Source organism: Caloenas nicobarica, chromosome 8 (assembly GCF_036013445.1).
Source record: "Caloenas nicobarica isolate bCalNic1 chromosome 8, bCalNic1.hap1, whole genome shotgun sequence".
In the NCBI taxonomy this organism is placed as follows: domain Eukaryota; kingdom Metazoa; phylum Chordata; class Aves; order Columbiformes; family Columbidae; genus Caloenas; species Caloenas nicobarica.
Genome location: NC_088252.1, coordinates 25,433,603 through 25,450,449, shown reverse-complemented (window position 1 = coordinate 25,450,449; position 16,847 = coordinate 25,433,603). Strand labels below are relative to the sequence as shown.

The following is a 16,847-nucleotide window of genomic DNA, read 5'->3' as shown; positions in this document are numbered from 1 at the left end:
TGCTTGTGCAAATTTTAAATTTCATTAAAGTGTTGTCATTCTCTGCTAAGCTCTCCAGAGAAGTGTTAGTTTCGCAATCTAATCCTGTTTCTTAGGCATCTTGTTCAGTTCTTCATTTCATGTGGGAAAAGTGGTGGAAATCAAGGGAAATATTTTTGCTCCGCTATTTGAACTGCATTTCATTTGTAGGAAGTAGAGAGACTCCACAAATAAACATTGCAAAAATAAGTATAGAGCTGACTCACATCTTCAGTTCTTGACGTTAACCATCAGTTGACAGGCAGAGTCACTATCCATTATTGGTATTTTTCTGCTCAGTGCTTTAAGGAGGTCTGTAGAAGCTTTATCCATGGACACTTGTGTTGGTGAACCCTCTAGAACTGCTCAAGTACAGGAGCTTTTCTCTTGACTCAACAGACCAGTCTTTCTGTCCTGGTCCTCATCTTTTCTTCAGCGTCTGAGATTTCTCAGACTTCCCTTTGTGGTTTTTAATGTTCCCGGTTGCAACTATTCCATGGCTTCTGATACTGAAGTATTTGATTTTTGTAGTATTTTTAGCAGAAGCAGCACCTAAAAGACTTGGGGGGGGAAAAATACAACCATCCGGTTCATTATGTGTGACAAACACTGCAAATAGTCAGGGTTAGGATCATGTACCTCGGTATTTCCCAATTCTGGAGGTAAAAGCAAATGCCTGGCTTGGGGAATGAGATTGAACGTCTCTTCTGTGCTCTAGCTTGTCAGCTTTGATTGTGAATACCCACATCACTGACTATGCAGAACGCAAAGAAATCCAAATATGACTGCAGAGTAGCTCGTACTGCATGTTTACATCGGTTTGCGTAGCCTGGAATTATATTTCAAAGTCTAAAGCAGCCCTATTATTTTTCAAAAGAGGCTAGTTCTGATGTCAGCTGAAATATTATTAATAATAGCTTATCTGTAATTCTTGCTGCTTTTCAGAGTATGTGGGAAAGGAGGGGAGATGCTATTTTGAGTAGTGGTTCAGAGTGGGTTTTTACTCTATGGCAAAACTAAAAAGAGAGAAGGGAAGTAATTAGTTTTATTTTCATGAAGGGATAGTTTGATATTTATACAGCTGATGTGATATTTTCCTTCTACTTTGTCTTAAAAAGCAAGAACTTGCTCTTATAGATATTGTAGAGACCTTCACTCATCCATGATGTTCAGCATTAGCCTTTCCAGATGTTTGCATTTTCTTTTTTTCAGGTGCATATTCATCTGGTCTTCATGGTTTTTTGTGAGGGGGGTGGTGGTGGTTGTTGTGTGTGTGTATATATATATATTTCCCAAAAATACCTCCCAGACCTTTTCCATGATTACTACGCAGAGCATCTTTTGTCGTGCTTTCTTTCTGGGTCACAATTCATCACTTAGCAGATAAGTGTGTTTTCTGTCTAGTGGTCCAGAGACTTAAACCCACATGATTTCCATTTATATCTTATAGTGGTTCTCTGCAGTTGGAAAAAATGCTTTTTGCAGATTTTTTATTTGTGGCCTCAAATTTTGCTTTTCATTCAGACTTTTCTTGCCTAGTCCCCTATCATAATCTTTACTAGTTTGACATTGCTATTTAATAGCTAAATTATTTTGAAAGCTGGATACATTTAATATTAATTGTGGTGAAAAAAAAGCCAAAAAAGGGGAAAAGACACCATTCTGAAATTTTTTATAAGAAGCATTTTAACATTAACTTGCCTTTTCTGCGTGCTTGTGAGGTAGGTACAGTAGCATGTGTTTTTCAAAATGTTATAGTAGAGTTTTAATATAGAAGGAAATATTTCTGAATTTGTTCAATATGCACAGACAGAACCTTTGTACTGTTTAACTCTGGCATCAGGAGTCAAGTCTTAATTCATCTTTCGTAGGGTTTTTACTCAAGTCTCAAGAGTAGATCTGGGCTTATGTTACAAGTGCGTAGTGAAGGTAGGCTCTAGTTTTGGAGCCTGTAAACCAGTGAGAAATTTGAACAAATGAGCAACTGGCAGATTTGTGTCTCAGCTTAAAGCTAAAATTGTGCAGAAGGTTTTAGGATCTCCCTACCTGTAGGTTTTCAGCAGCCTGAGTGTCCACAGCTTTCCAAGAGGAAGGTGAGTGATGATTCCTCTTGAAGAAGAACCTTAATGGGACACAGTTCCCTTTCCTACATTTCCTACATAGGCTGTTTTCAGGTCATCTCATCGATGTAACCACATCTCATTCATTAAGATAATGCCTTTTTTTATTATTATTTTATACTGCCACACTGACTGGTGCAGAACATGCCAGAACACCATAACCTTCCTCCAGTACATAAGTCTTTGTTGGTCTCTTCTTATTCTTTTGAGAACAGCCAAAACAATAAAATCGCAAGAATCAGTTCTTGTGTTTTTATTCCAGGCATATCCTGGAGTTCATCCGGACTTGTGGTGCCACCAGGGATTTATTGATCCTGAATCATCTCCAGATCTTATTTTAACTTGCATAAAATTCTTCTCTGGGTAATGACTAATATCTGTTCCATCAGAGATTTTTGGCTTCTAATGGCATTTCTACATTCATTTTGAATGTAGATTGTGTAATGGATTTTTCACATTCTGTGTAAATGTTGTGAGGAAGATCCACTTGGCTCTTAACCAGTTGTCTTTTGATATCCAGATTATTCTTTTCCAAACTGCCAAGGCTCGTACGTGCCAAAGTATCACACATCTCAGCTCTTCGTTCAGTTCCCTACTGGGAGTTCTGGCCCATACTTTCTTTTGAAAAGAACATGTTCCTCTCTGTAGCTGAGAAAGTTTTGTCCTGAAAAAGAATCCTTGCAAGAAATTCTGCAGAAACACATTGTATTTGATTTTAGCACAGGCAAGGCCTTCCAGTAAGGACTGCAGAGTCATTGCAGAGTTGTTTCTGACTGAACAGTGTGCTGGAGAAACCCGAACAACATCTTATAGACTACATATTTAGTATTGTAGAGTTATAACCAGTCACTGTCAGCATCATTTAAATCACTGATAATTTGGTCATTCTACAGAGAACCCGTAACTCACGTGTAACAAACAATTATAATTAGTCTCTTGTGTTTATCTGTAGACTTCTGGTATTTTCTGGTTGGAGCTGCCATTCCTGTTATTATTCTGACATTTTTCTGTTTCTTCAGCTGTCCAGTCTGTTTCTCACCATACATAGTCTTTTTTGTCTCATTGACACCAGGCATAACTTTTAAAATGTTTGAAAAGAAGTCTTTGGAAATGGAACAAGCTTTTGTCCAAAATCTTGCCCTCAGGATTAATCTCAATTTGTCATTCCAGCACAGTAACACAGCCTCGAATGTGGCTTTGCAATCTAACCCTGAAATCCTGCCAGGTTGTACTCACATGTGCATTTGCGCTAACAACTATTTGTTTTCCCCGTTCTTTACTCACAATTGAATCCAATTAAAATTTTGCCACCAGAGTAATTAAAAGCTGAGTCAGAAATGCTTTATGTTCGTGTTCATAGCTGCTGGGCTTTGCTTATACTGTCTAAATAAAAATAGAGTATTTTCCTTACTTTCGTACTCCTTTGTCAATAACTGCCTATGAAGTTAGTGCTGTTCTTGGCCTTATTTGATATTCTATTCTAGTATGTTTTCAATTAAATTCAGTTTTTACAGTAAACCTTTTTTATAAAAAGTAAGCATTTACATTAGCTACTGCATAATTTTTCAGTGAGGTTTTATGGTCAGGGACTGTAACACACCATTAGCATCTTTTTGATTGCTTCTGCGTTAGAGAGAAATCCAGCTGTGAGAATAATTTGTTTGTAAGCACTTTTGTAGAAGGTGTCACTGTATTATACTACTAGTACCAAATCTCCTACTTTACATTACTTACCTTGGTGTTTCATTTGTCATTACCTAGACATTTTAACCTTCTATTAACGATAAGTACTGCTTACATCTGAGTTCTTTGTAATTTTCTGTTCCCCAGGTTCACAGTAGAACAGGAAATTGATCTCAAAGATGTCTGGAGAGGTCTCGGAATTACAGAGCTTTTCAGCAGCAGCGCCGACCTCGCTGCCATGTCTGGTAAGAGCTTCTCGTCTTGTCTCTCGAGGTATATGGGGAAGCACTAAAATCACCTAAAGATAACTGATAAGCTCCTCAAAGTGGTTTTATGGAGAGAAGGGAAAAAAAAAAACCAAAACACACCACCACCTCCTTGCAATTTTTTGATCCATTGGGGTTTTTGCGTAATGTCGGAGTGTGGTCACTGTAGGAACACTTGGGGCAGGGAAGAAATCCGTCAGGGTGTATGTGTGCCATGGGGGATTTTTGACCTGGGAAAGTATTTCAGAACTGGATCTCACTAGATATATAGAGAAAATGTAACACTATGCAAGAGGCAGATCCACTTTAGAGCAATATGTGTCTTCAGTGCCTCAATGGCAAATGAGATGCACCCGACGAGGGGGTTGTTGTCATCTTTTATCTCCAGAGGCTGTTTGTTCACAGTGCTAAGAGCATTAAGCTATTGTACAATTAGTCATCTCCCCAGATACCTGCTGGATAGAAGCAGCACAGGGAAGAAAGAATTCAGAGATAAAAGCAATTTAGTCGCATATGCTGCTTGCCTATTTCAATATGTTGTCAACGCTTTATTTTCAGAAGTTGAGACATCCGATACATTTAGAAATTCAGGTGGAAATGAGATAGTCACGGGCTTAATACCTCCTAAAAGGTATTGTGAAGTGGCACAAAAGGTATTTGAGTCATCATGTAGCATGGAGGGGGTTGGTCTCTTCTCCCAAGTAGCAAGTGATAGGACAAGAGGAAATGGCCTTAAGTTGCACCAGGGAAGGTTTAGATTGGATATTAGGAAAAAATTCTTCCCGGAAAGAGTTGTCAGGCATTGGAACAGGCTGCCCAGGGCAGTGGTGGAGTCACCATCCCTGGAGGGGTTTAAAAGGCATTTAGACGAGGTTCATAGGGACATGGGTTAGTGCTAGAGTTAGATTAGGTTATGGTTGGACTCGAGGATCCTGAGGGTCTCTTCCAACTGAAATGATTCTGATTCCATTCTATGATTCTATCTTTGCCTGAGAAGTTCTGTTGCATTTTTGTATAATAAAAGTAGCCACGCAAGCAGTGTGTCTGTCTAGACCTGAGTTTTGGCAAACCCAGTTGCTCTCTGTCTAGAAGCACGTGTCAGTGTGAGGTTGCTGTCGTTGTTCTTGTAATTTATGGTTATTTACTGCTCCCTGGGTGCATTTCTGCTCTGTGGGTTACTGCCTAATCAGCCAGATAGATCCTTCGCTGGTGGGAAATAACTGTTGTTAATTGTCTCTGGAAGCAATCGCACCTGTGTGGCTTATTTGAAATAGTGACAATGAAGGCAAACTTCCCCTAAAACTCACAGCAGAAATGTTTGCATTTTCCATCTCCTTTTCACTGTTGCTAAGTTTGAAATATCGTTTATAGTGTATCACGTAGCTTATTCCATTGTTTTGCCACTTTCACTTTTCCAGTGAAATTGTGGGAAAAGCTGAAGTTAGCTAATGGGCAAAGAATTTGAGTAAATCAAAAAGCCGCCTTTAAAAAAATACAGCTTTTCTAAAGAAAAACGCTTTCAGTTTCTCTGCTGCCCCAAAGTAAGCTTTCCAATGACTTCTGGTCTATACATAAAAAAAATATTTACTTCATGAAAAGTACTAAGGAGAATGGAAGATACACAGGGGAGATTGAACCACAAAGACAGTGTTTGGCTCTTATTTAATTGCATGGAAAATTCACCTATATATCTGGGATTAATTCTGTAGTTGAGAGGGTAGCAGGAAGATGGGAATGTGCTTGTGTTTTAATCCATGTGACTAATGACTTGTTTTAAAGTTTTAGATTTTTGGCAATTGTACTGTACAAAATCAAAATACCATGTTTTGCATGACTGAATTAACTCCTCTGCCATTTAAAGATTAATTTGTTTGTTAAGTAATGTAGAGCGGAGCACAGAGAGAATTCATGAGTTTTACTGTAACATTCTTTTTTCACTTAAAAGGGCATGTGCTACCAGGTGATGAAAAGGGCATTCATAAGTTAAGAATAAGAAAATGTATTTGAAGTAATGTCTTTAATGCAAACCCTGCTGTTGCTGCTAGGGAGATGAAATTTTAAGTAATTAAAATACAGAATATGTTTCCTATTTCTAATTTTCACGGTGTAAAATGGAGGGGGGAGGAGGAAACAAAAGTGCGAAGAAAAGTGTTGAAAGCTTGCTTTTGCAAATACCTGAATAGTATGTCAGGTAACAGGGAAACTGAAGCCCAAAGTTTACACGTCGGCCCTCTGGGAAATTTGGCACTTGATGAAACCTTAAATGCAGATATTTGAACAAAAGGTTTGTCTGGGCACTTTTAATTTAGGAAGATACAAATCATCAAAGAAATTGAAGGAGATTTTTTGAGAAATCCTGTTCCTTTTAAAAATATTCTCCTCCTCCTCCTCTCCTGTTGCTCTTGCTTTTGGATGATTGTCAAGGAAAGCCTTCTGCAATTTCAGCAGTAGCCCTAAGCCTGTAATCAGATCCAGGCACAGATTGCTGAGTTCAGTGGAATTCTAGGTGGGTTTAGTGGATATAAATCAAACTGCAGGATTACAGACTTAGTTTTCAATATTTAGAATTTTTGCTTTTTGTACCCAGTCTCAAAAATGGAAAATAGACAAGTCAGCTTCACCTTCTGGGATGTCTGGATTGTGAGCAACCAAAGAGAAAGTATTAATCCAGATGCACTTTTTAAATAGTATGCCCTTGCAGAAATTAAATTCTTTGTCCATTAACGCAGGTAAGCAGGGGGGCATTACTGTTTGGCTGTGTAGTTGTGTGTATTCTGACTCTGAAAAGACTTTGACAGGTTTGACTTGCATCTCTGATTCCATCAGGTGTTCAGAATAATCTTGAAACAACTTCTGGTATTTGAGATTTTATCATTTACACATCACACAAACTTGCTGCTTGAGTATTTTAACACCACTTAGGACTTACTCTTGAACTGATTTCAATACTAAAATTCCCCTTCCCTTTCAAATGATTATGATATTTCTTACTGTTGTATAATACCTTAAATGGCAACTGCTTTTATCCTCGAGGTGACCCACATTTCAGTAAGCAGAGAAGTAATCTTAATTACTTCTACAATATAAAGTAGTTAGAAGAGCACCAGTCCAGTAAATCGTTCTTCAGAGTCTTGACTGAGGTAGGTATAGTTTTTCTGGGACAACCTAAGCTAGAAAAGCTAATAAACCTACATGCTTTTTTAAAATAAGATTTGCAGAGCAACCAGCTGGCAGCTCTGAGTAGGAGTTTGCAAGCATATGGAACGTAATGACAAACGAAATGTGATGCTAACGGAGTCATGAACATTAGAAGTCAGTCTCAAATTACTCCCACACATTAATGGGTATCTCGGCCAGCGTCTTGCAGAAAGCTTCGACTTTGATACTAAACCTCTACGGGACTTTTCTGAGACGCTAACAATGAAATCGTGTTGGTTCTTACAAAAATCCAGATTCAAATAAGCCACTAGAGAAAAATGGCCTGATAATAGATACTCAGGTAAGCCCAAGCTTATCTGCAGTGAAAGCCAGAAAGGCAACATGTATAATAATGGCAAGATGTGTATGATATTGATGTATTGCAGTCAGTGATTTGACAATCGCAAAAGAGAGCAAAGAGAAGAATGCCTGAACACTAATATGCTTCCATAGGAGAATAGATGTATTCACTTCAGAGAGAGATAAATGAGAGAGGCGTGATAATGGAATATTAAGAGAAGAGTCTAGAGAAAGTAAATTGTGATGTGGAATTGCTCTTTTCAGTATCCAAGGACAAAGCCAATGAAGTGAAAAGCAACAAATTCAAACCAAATAGAAAGCACTTCTGTTATGGAAGACTTAACCACAGAAATCTTTGGGTGTTCTTTGAGGTCATGAGATTGGTAGGATTAAAAAAAAAAATGGCTTCAGAACAATCAAAACTATCTATACTACATTGGATAAAGGTGTTCTGTGTATTCTGTGGATTAGAGACTTTGTTTAAGGTATAAGGCACATGCTAAGTGAGAGTATATTTGTCTCTTGTGCTGTAGTTTTCATCTCTAAGGCTTCTTGTATCTTGTTCTGAAGCAACAACTGGAGCAACGTGCCAGACTAATTGGACTTACTGGTCTTATCTGCAGTGGCACTTCTCTTATTCCTGTCAACTTAACAAAATATTGCCTTTTTTTTTAAATGCTCAGATCCTGAATACATTTACAAGCAGGCCTACTATTATATCTGATGTTAAATATTCGTGCTGTCTGAATTAGGGTCTATAAGGTCATCAGATAGAGACCAATCTTCTAAGGTGCTAAGTGTTCTGACCAGAAATATATCCTTGGAGTATCATAAGCACCACCACACCGTGCCAAATAAAGCATTCAGGATGAAAATACGGAGTATTGAGGTGAATGTTGCAGGTCACAGAGCAGACTTAAGGCTGTAATAAAAAAATTAAAATAACACTTTTTAAAAGTGATTGAAATATGTGATTAGGCTACGTGGGCATTTCTTTGTTATGAAACAAATTTATTCGGTTTTAAGATAAGGGGCTCCAATGTTACTGCTTTTTTTGTCTTACACTGTTTTCTTCAAAGAAAAAACACTGCTTTAAAAATTGCTATAAACAGACTGATGTCCCACACAGGGAAAGATACAGGTCCTACAGTTTTTCTATAAATCATTTTTCTATAAAGACTGCAAAGTTCGTTCTTTTGGTACAGCTCAAATGGTGTAAATCTAGTATATGTTTTACTCCACAGATTCCCAAAGGGAATGATTTGGGGCTGTTGTTGGTGAGATTCCAGTTCAGCAGCTGAACTAGGAGGTTTAGACCAGTTCTGAGTGTACGTAGCAGGAATGATCAGCTGGGGAGAGTCATTTTCAACTGTTCTTGTGTGGTTTTACCTTGCGTTAGGATTAGAACTAGCAGATATCGTAACAATGAGATGAACAGTCCCAAGCTTTCCCTCCTTAGTCAGCCTTCAGCTAGAGTTTTGGTGTTGAACTTTTTTTGAAGGCTCAGAAATGCAAAATGCTGCAGCTGTCTCACTTAGGATGGTTAGATGAGATTTTTATGGCTGTCGAGAAAGCTTTTATTCCCTGCTTAACTGCCAGTTGTGCTCTGTCATTACTGTGGATTTTATGCAAGTACAATAAATGTGTATCTGATCTTTTATGTCTTACTGATGAAATTTACAGATTGTCTTACTTCCTGCAAGGTGCTGAGTATTCCAATGGGTCTGATTATTTAGCCACTGAAGAAAAGTAATGAAACATCCACTGGCTTAAGCAGGAGTAGGCTTGGACTGAAATTAAAATACTGACAAAGAAGGATGGCAAACAAACAAGACTGAAAAAACCACTAGTTTCCTGGTGGTTTTGCAATGAATATTTATCTTCAGCTTATTTTAAATATAATGACAAGAAGAAAGAAAATACCTGATTTTCCTGGAGGAAGTCTGTATTGCACATAATACAGAAATAGAATTCTTTATTTGCCATATAATGTCACAGTCTTTTTTTCCCGGTAGTTGCATTTAAAAATCTTGTTCAAGGATTGTCTTTTACTCTGGTGTACTGGTGCTCTAGGCGGTACCAAGCTATTTTAATATCCATCGTGTAGGAGAGCACTACAAATTCAAGTGAGGTAAATGGTGCTATTAAAGGTATTGGCAGAAGGTGTTTTAATGCAAGTTCTGTGCACAAAGCTCCCATCCTTCCCTGCTTGGTACAGAAGGTAGATAATAGCATTGGGGCTTTTTGACAGTATTTGCTTTGTTTTTTTAAATACTTCAATCTTACTGTTGAGCCACTTGAAATATGTTTCCTTTTCCTCTCCAGATAACAAAGAACTTTACCTTGCAAAGGCATTTCACAAGGCATTTCTAGAAGTTAATGAGGAAGGATCAGAAGCTGCTGCTGCCTCAGGTATCTGACTGAAAAGCAGAACTAAATCAAATGTCTGGTTAATTCTGTGTTAATTAATTTTTTAAAACTGACTTGCTGTGCAGCTAGAAAGCTAAATAGCAGGTAGTCTGAAGACATAGTGTCGCAGGTATACTGCTTTTCAGAAGAGAATTTTGGAAATTGAAAGTTAGTATTTTTTTAACATAGCGTATTTCACAAAGAATTTTGAGCAGCCTGTGGAAAACCTATTTTGCTTCTGATTGTCAGGAGTGTGCAGGCTGCAATTTGTATTTTTGTTATGGAACTTAAGCATTTGTGATTTATTTGATCTGCTAATTGAGATAGATGGTCAAAGGCATTTGATCCAGAATAGTTAGAAGGAGCAGAGCGTTGTAACAATTGCATTTTAATAAACTTGTACAGAGAGGTGAAAGATGGGAAGTGCTAATGGAAACATGTAGCTGGCCCCTATTAATGCTTAGGGACCAGGTGCTTGGTTTACCAGGTTATCACATGCTTTTCCTGAAAATAAAGTACATTAGTTGCCAGTATGTATCATGAAGTGATTTCTAATTGCCTCTACTTGTACCAGCCTTTGAGGAAAGGAAGAATGACTTCCCTGGTCATGAATATCAGTAACTGGATTGAATTGTAACCTTAAATGGACAGAAATTACTGGCATGCATGAATCGTTATTAACAGTGTAGTGAAAGTGTAAAAGTAAATGAAACACTCGGAAATAATAATAATGTCCTGGAGAAATCTACACATCTTCAACTGAAAATAACAAAGGGTCAAATTCTGCCTGATTCCCAGTTAATTTTACTTTTCAGCCTCTGCATTATTTAAAGACTGAAGCTAAAAGCTGCAAGATCAGCCCATTTAGTTGTCGCATATCCCATAGTTATTAAGAGTTATCTTTTGCTATCAACTGCAGGCTCGGAGCTGTTTAAAGCAGGTCAACAGTGCTGTTTAATGTTACGCATTTTCTTTTTACGAGTGAGCGGGAGTCATAACTCCTCTTCAGGTTCTCGGTCTTATAATTTGTAAGCCACTCACTCACCCTGGGAAATTGTGCCACTCTCCCTTGTTAATCATGCTTAAAGCATAAATAGGTGTGCAATTAACTCCGTAGATCTTTCATTATTTTCTTTTTCCTCTTTTGTGCTATTTCTTGGTGACACTTAGTTCTGAGGGTGACTTGAGTGTCTGCTCATGAGCTTCCCAAGAAGCTTCTCGTGAAGAGCAGGAGAATGTGCAATGATATTTAACAAGTTGCCTGTGTTCTTTTTCTTCTAGGAATGATTGCCATTAGCAGAATGGCAGTGCTGTATCCCCAGGTTATAGTCGATCATCCCTTTTTCTTTTTGGTCAGAAACAGAAGAACAGGTGAGAATATTGCAGACTCTTCCACGTTTTTCACAGTACATCAAGTATACAAAAGAAAATTGCACATTTTGAGCAATGAACTGGCCTTGTATTATGAATTTTCTTTAATTTGTCTTAAAATACCTAATATCAAAGGACTGACCTTTTCTTTGTCACCTTAATGTTACTCCAAGTAAGACACCAAAATCTGACATAATCCTGGAAAATATGCACAATTATGTGATTAAAAACCCCAGGGAGGAAAAATTCACCATTTTTCTTCAGAGAACACAGTGTTACCGCCCTGAGTATCCATAATGATTGTATTCTGTAAGAGCTTGGCTGTACTAAGACCAGTGAGATATGTTCCCCGTACCAAATAATTTGCATAATGGACAGATATTATGGCTATGAATAATTCCGTTGTGCTCTTGAAGTGTTCTGTGGCAGACAAGGGATGAGAACTGCACTCACTAGCAAAATGGGCAATGATTAAGCAACTCCTTAGTTTCATATTTGTAATTTGTCTTAATGATGTGGATGTGACTGAGTGGCAAAACATGACAATGCACACAGACTAACGTGGGTCTGTCTGTTGAGGTATCTTCCATGTTCTACAGGCAAACTCTGGTAGGTTCAGTTTGGGGGTTTTTTTTGTGTATTTGAGACCCCCATCGTAGGTATCAATATTTATTAAACAATTTCTCTTGCAGTAATGTTCACAGTCTGGCCAGCTAGGGTCACTCATGTGCAAGGCACAATACCAACTCCTGGGGTTTCTTTTTGACCAAAACTAAGTTGAGTATCCTTGCTCTTGTAGACATTTAGGCAAAAATGTGTCTGGAGGAGGGTATCTGTTCTTTTCCATACTTAATATACAAAAATCTCCACCAAAAGAAAAGTTTAAGTCAAAACAGAGTAGAGCTTGGCAGCCTTCGGACAGTTCTTAACATTGCATAGGCCTTGGTTTGGCATGCAGAAAGAGGAGTCGCCAACAAATCTAGTTAAAGCCCAAAAGCTCATTACTAATCTAGAAATCTAAGGTTAGAAATATTTGGGGAAAAAAAAAAAAATCTGTGATGGGTACCCTTATTCTCCAAAGTACCCTAAGCACTCATGATTGTTTGCTGCATATGTACAAAATGGGAAAGGTGTCAATGGTGCTGAACTAGTGTAGGGGAGCAGTGTTCATGTAGAGAATTCTTGCTTGTGGGTTGCATCCTCTGATATGGGGTAAATCTGCAAACTCAAAGTATCTACCTATTAATAATCATTAACTGATTGGTGTGACTGCTTCTGGAGCTCATGTTTAGTTCTATGAGGAACATTGTCCAGCTGCTCAGGCATGTGAGAAGTGACCAGGAAGGTGACTCTGAGGTGTTGATGCTCCAGTTAAGGTTAGCTGTCACCTTTGGAGACCCCAGCTTAGGAACCGGTCCTGTGTCATAACTACAGTGGCCTTCATGGGCCTGCATCAGAACCACTGAAGTGAAAGTGAACCTTTGTGTAGATTTCTGGTGGGATTTGAATTGAACCTTCAAAATAAGCAGAGGGGCACTAAAATGCAGAGGATTTCACTGTTCTCTGTGCTGTATCACTTCTGAATACAAAGAGATTCTTTTCTCTAAGGCGGCTGATCCACTGCCTTTCATGGCTACCAGGTTCTCTGAGACATACGTTCCTGTAAAAATCGTGCACCACATGCTCTAGAACTTATCATCAGTATTTGTCATCTTATAACCTCAGCTTTTCCTTTCTGTTCTGACTTTTCCTTCCCACTTTTCCCACAGGGACCGTGTTGTTCATGGGAAGGGTCATGCACCCCGAAGCAATGAATTCAAGTGGCCATGACTTTGAAGAGCTTTAACTGCCACCAGCTACCAAAAAGAGGAGATAAGCACATAAAGTTTGAAGTTAATATATTTAAAGTTTACTGTGTTCTCCCCCAAGATATTGTTTAATTTGCTTTCAGATCTAACTGTGTGCAAGTCAGTTTCCAGAGGAAAGCTTTACAGTATTAAAATAATGGTTCCATTTCTGTCATTGTGATCGCAGTGTCCTTAAAATAAAATTGTGTACACGTCAACAACTGTTTCTTGTTCTAGTGAATTGTAAAGCAAAAAACCTTGCAAATCCATTATTTGTCTTTTTTTTTTACAGTCCAAAGACTGACTTGATCAATGAGACAGGAGCAGAATGTGTGCAGCTCTGAATAATGCAGATGGCAAACTGTGATGATAATTTATAGAGTTGAAGAACTACATCTGGAAAATGTGATCTCTTCCTGTTCCTGTAAAAGTAGTAAACAGACTGCGATACACTGTTTCATCAAAGTTAATGGAACAAATTAAGCCTCGTGGATTTTATTCTATCAGACAACTGTGGCAGACTTTGTGTGAACTCTCCCACATGTGATTCTAAGATGTTGCTTTTATGGATGGTCCTGCATGCAACTCTGCACTTCACCTTCCGTAACTGTTGATGCCAATAAAATTTGATCGCATGAATATTTGAGAATGGTCAGTGTAGAATAGCTATGTATGTGACTGCAGTAAAATAGTTGAATAGTAATGTCATTTGTGTGGACATATTTTTCTACCCCTAAGTAGTTGTTCTACTATAATCCTGCCTTTGCAGTACCTTACTTCAGTGATCTAGAATTTTAAGTGTCTAGAAGTGTTTGATTCATAAATAAATGTCTAAAGGAACAACATAATCTTTTTTGTTCACTACCTTTTTATTGACAATAAACTGACAGGAGGATGACACGCATCAGAAGTAAATATTAGCAGGGAAATTAGTTGCTGTTTCCATTTGCAAGAGGATGAGAAGGACCACTTGTCACCAGGGAGGCATAGAATTAATTCTTCCCTAATTGTGCAAAATATGAAAAGAACAGAAATTACTAAAAAGGTAAGAGAGAATAGGAGAAAAGAAGGGAAGAGCTCCTTTGAAACAGATCATAAATACAAAATTTTAGATAAGTGAGTTTCTTCTCAGTCAATAGGAGTTTTGTCTTTTGAATTCTATGGGAACCAAACACATATTGGCTGAACTTCAGTATTAGTTAAAGGCTTCTCCGACATACATTCACTTCAACACGGCATAGATACTGCTTACAAAGTTATTCATGCAAGGAGAACTTCCAAAATTTGACGCATTGTTCACTTCTTTTAATACTGTTGGTGCAAATCATGCAGGTCAAACTGTGAAGTGATGGACATCCTCTGTGGAGGCTGGTTGTGCTCACTCAGAGAAATGGTGCTTGAACACATTTCTAGCCCTGCCTGGAACTTAGTGCTGTTGCATGGAAGAAAAATGGAGCTCCTTAGTGTATTACTGTTGCGTATGACCCTCAGAGTATTAAAGTCTGGACTTGGTGAGACAGTTTTTGTATTCACATTTAGACAAAAATTGTCGTTTTAGTTCTGTGTAGCTAAAAATGTTGTGCTTGGGAGAAGGGGGGGGCGGAAAAAAGGGTGTTTCTAAGGAGGAGCAGGGGCTAATTTTGCCAAGATATAGAACTAGTCTTACTGCTGGTAAAACCAGCTGCTTTGACATGGAGTTACCCAAAGGCTGGTTCTTCACATTTAAATTATTCTACAAGCATCACCTAATGTCTGTAAAAGCAACCGATGTGCTAAGGATTTCATGTGATTTTAACTGTATGGGAGCCAGGTATTACACTCTTTCAAGCTAATTTTTGAGGTGCTCACTCTGAGCTGGAAAGATGTGAGAAAGCAGATGACAACCCTCAATCATGTTTATTTTCAGTCCATCACAAGTTCTTCTTGACCAGTTTTGTGTTCTCTTTGCGTTAGTTCCTTGCAGCACAGATGCTTCTTACCAAGGGCAGGACTGAAGACAGATTTGAACGAAAGCTGTGGAGTTACAGAAGGACAGCTGCCAGTCAGAAATATTTATAGAGGATATCAGGCAAGTGCCCAGACTCCCCAGCAGTTAGACTGAGCATAGGTATTATTGGAATGATGCAGAATCCCATATTCCAAATCTGATTCTGAGACTTGCCTAAATGGATCTATAGGAAAACCAGCAGAAGCAGAAATACAAACACTAGTAGTTTCACTTGATACTCTCCCGGTCCTTAGAGATGCAAAATAGCATTTCATGTTTCCTGAAAATTGAGAATTTTCTATTTGTCAGCAACATGAATTGATTTATTACCAAGTTATGCAAAGATGTTAGTTGCAGGCCACAATGAGAACAGCTCGCAAACAATATTAGTTTTCAGTAGTGATGGTATCCTAAGTATTGTTACCAATTTATTGAGGTATATGAATACTATTCTATTGTGGTTTTTAATCTAGATTTTGTATAATATTCTTTTCAAAGATGCTATTGCTTTTTTGAGACGAAAGTAGCAAAATAATTGTCTTTTTGTTTGGATTATTTTTGGTAAGGGAAATTTGTCAATAGTGGTTCATATGTGAGTTTAGGTGTATAGACTTTAAAAAAAAAATTGTGTTTTGTGTTGGAGGCTATATCAGAAAATAAATAACTGAAACTTCTATAGTTGTGCTGTGTAAGTGACCCATGATGTGACACCATCTACTGAGATCTTTCTGTGATGCAGATGGAGCTTAAGCATGAGATGCAGTTGTCTAGTGTCATCATCTTCTCTTTCTCGCCTGCATCTACTGGAGTTGAAGGTGTTTTTCAGAGCTGCAGCTGGAAAGAATCCTTTCCCTATGAACCCTTTTAACAGTGGTGCTACCACTGGAGACTGATTAATTTAACAATAAGATCCCACTTTTACATGACCTTGAGCACCAAGCACTTTTTTTAGATGAGTACTACGTTTAAACAAAAATGTGTCATGGTGAATTAGAATGTTTTTGTGGCTGTTCCAAGCACTAATTTTCTCTATCCTTCCACAATCCTTGATGGTCAAAAACTGTTGTACCAGTTTCTGTGAATCAAGTACATTATACTCCTCAAACAAGTAAGATCTTAGTGTTATACTAGAAATAAACAAAATCAGTCAAAGCTTTTGTGACTAATTTTTATTTTTCTATGATGGACAAAAGAAGAAACCACAAGATGTCACTCTCTCCTAAGAAGCTGAGAAGTATTTTCCCACTGACAGCTGGAAAGCTGAATATCCCGAATGGGACTCAAGTATATGTAGGTCTTGGTACAATCAAGGAGAGTTGCTTGTGTTTGAGACCATAGTTAGACCCAGCTGCCTGACATTAATAATCAGGGGTGGGGAGAACAAAACTCAAACCTCTTTTGTGTTGCAAACTTTTCTCTGATTCTTGGTAGCGGGTTGCTGGATTGAGTTCATTGCCCTTAGGGGAGTTGTGCAGTTCACCACCTGTGTGATTGCACTGTGTACTCGGTGTGGGGTGAAGTAAAAGTTTAATTCAACCCATCCCCATGAACAGCAGTGGAGCTGGACTGTGGTTATTTCACAGTGTTGATGCTGCAATAGGAGACATTTTTCTTGATTACAAGAGAGAAATAAGTAGGATCAAAGTCA

General features: G+C 38.2%; 1 protein-coding gene across 3 annotated transcripts in view; it reads left to right on the top strand.

Moving 5' to 3' along the window:
* The window catches only part of SERPINI1 (serpin family I member 1), a 50,479-nt gene extending 34,236 nt beyond the window's left edge, over positions 1-16,243 (top strand). For 2 of the 3 annotated variants that reach the window (XM_065640038.1, XM_065640036.1), the window contains 4 exons: positions 3,969-4,066; positions 9,911-9,997; positions 11,276-11,365; positions 13,135-13,433. In XM_065640038.1, coding sequence (XP_065496110.1) covers positions 3,969-4,066; positions 9,911-9,997; positions 11,276-11,365; positions 13,135-13,211 — 352 coding nt within the window. In that variant the 3' untranslated portion in view covers positions 13,212-13,433. Of the gene's footprint in view, positions 1-3,968; positions 4,067-9,910; positions 9,998-11,275; positions 11,366-13,134; positions 13,434-13,504 lie in introns of those variants that run through there. The other variant, XM_065640037.1, reaches the window with a different exon arrangement.
* Positions 16,244-16,847: the final 604 nt, after the last annotated feature.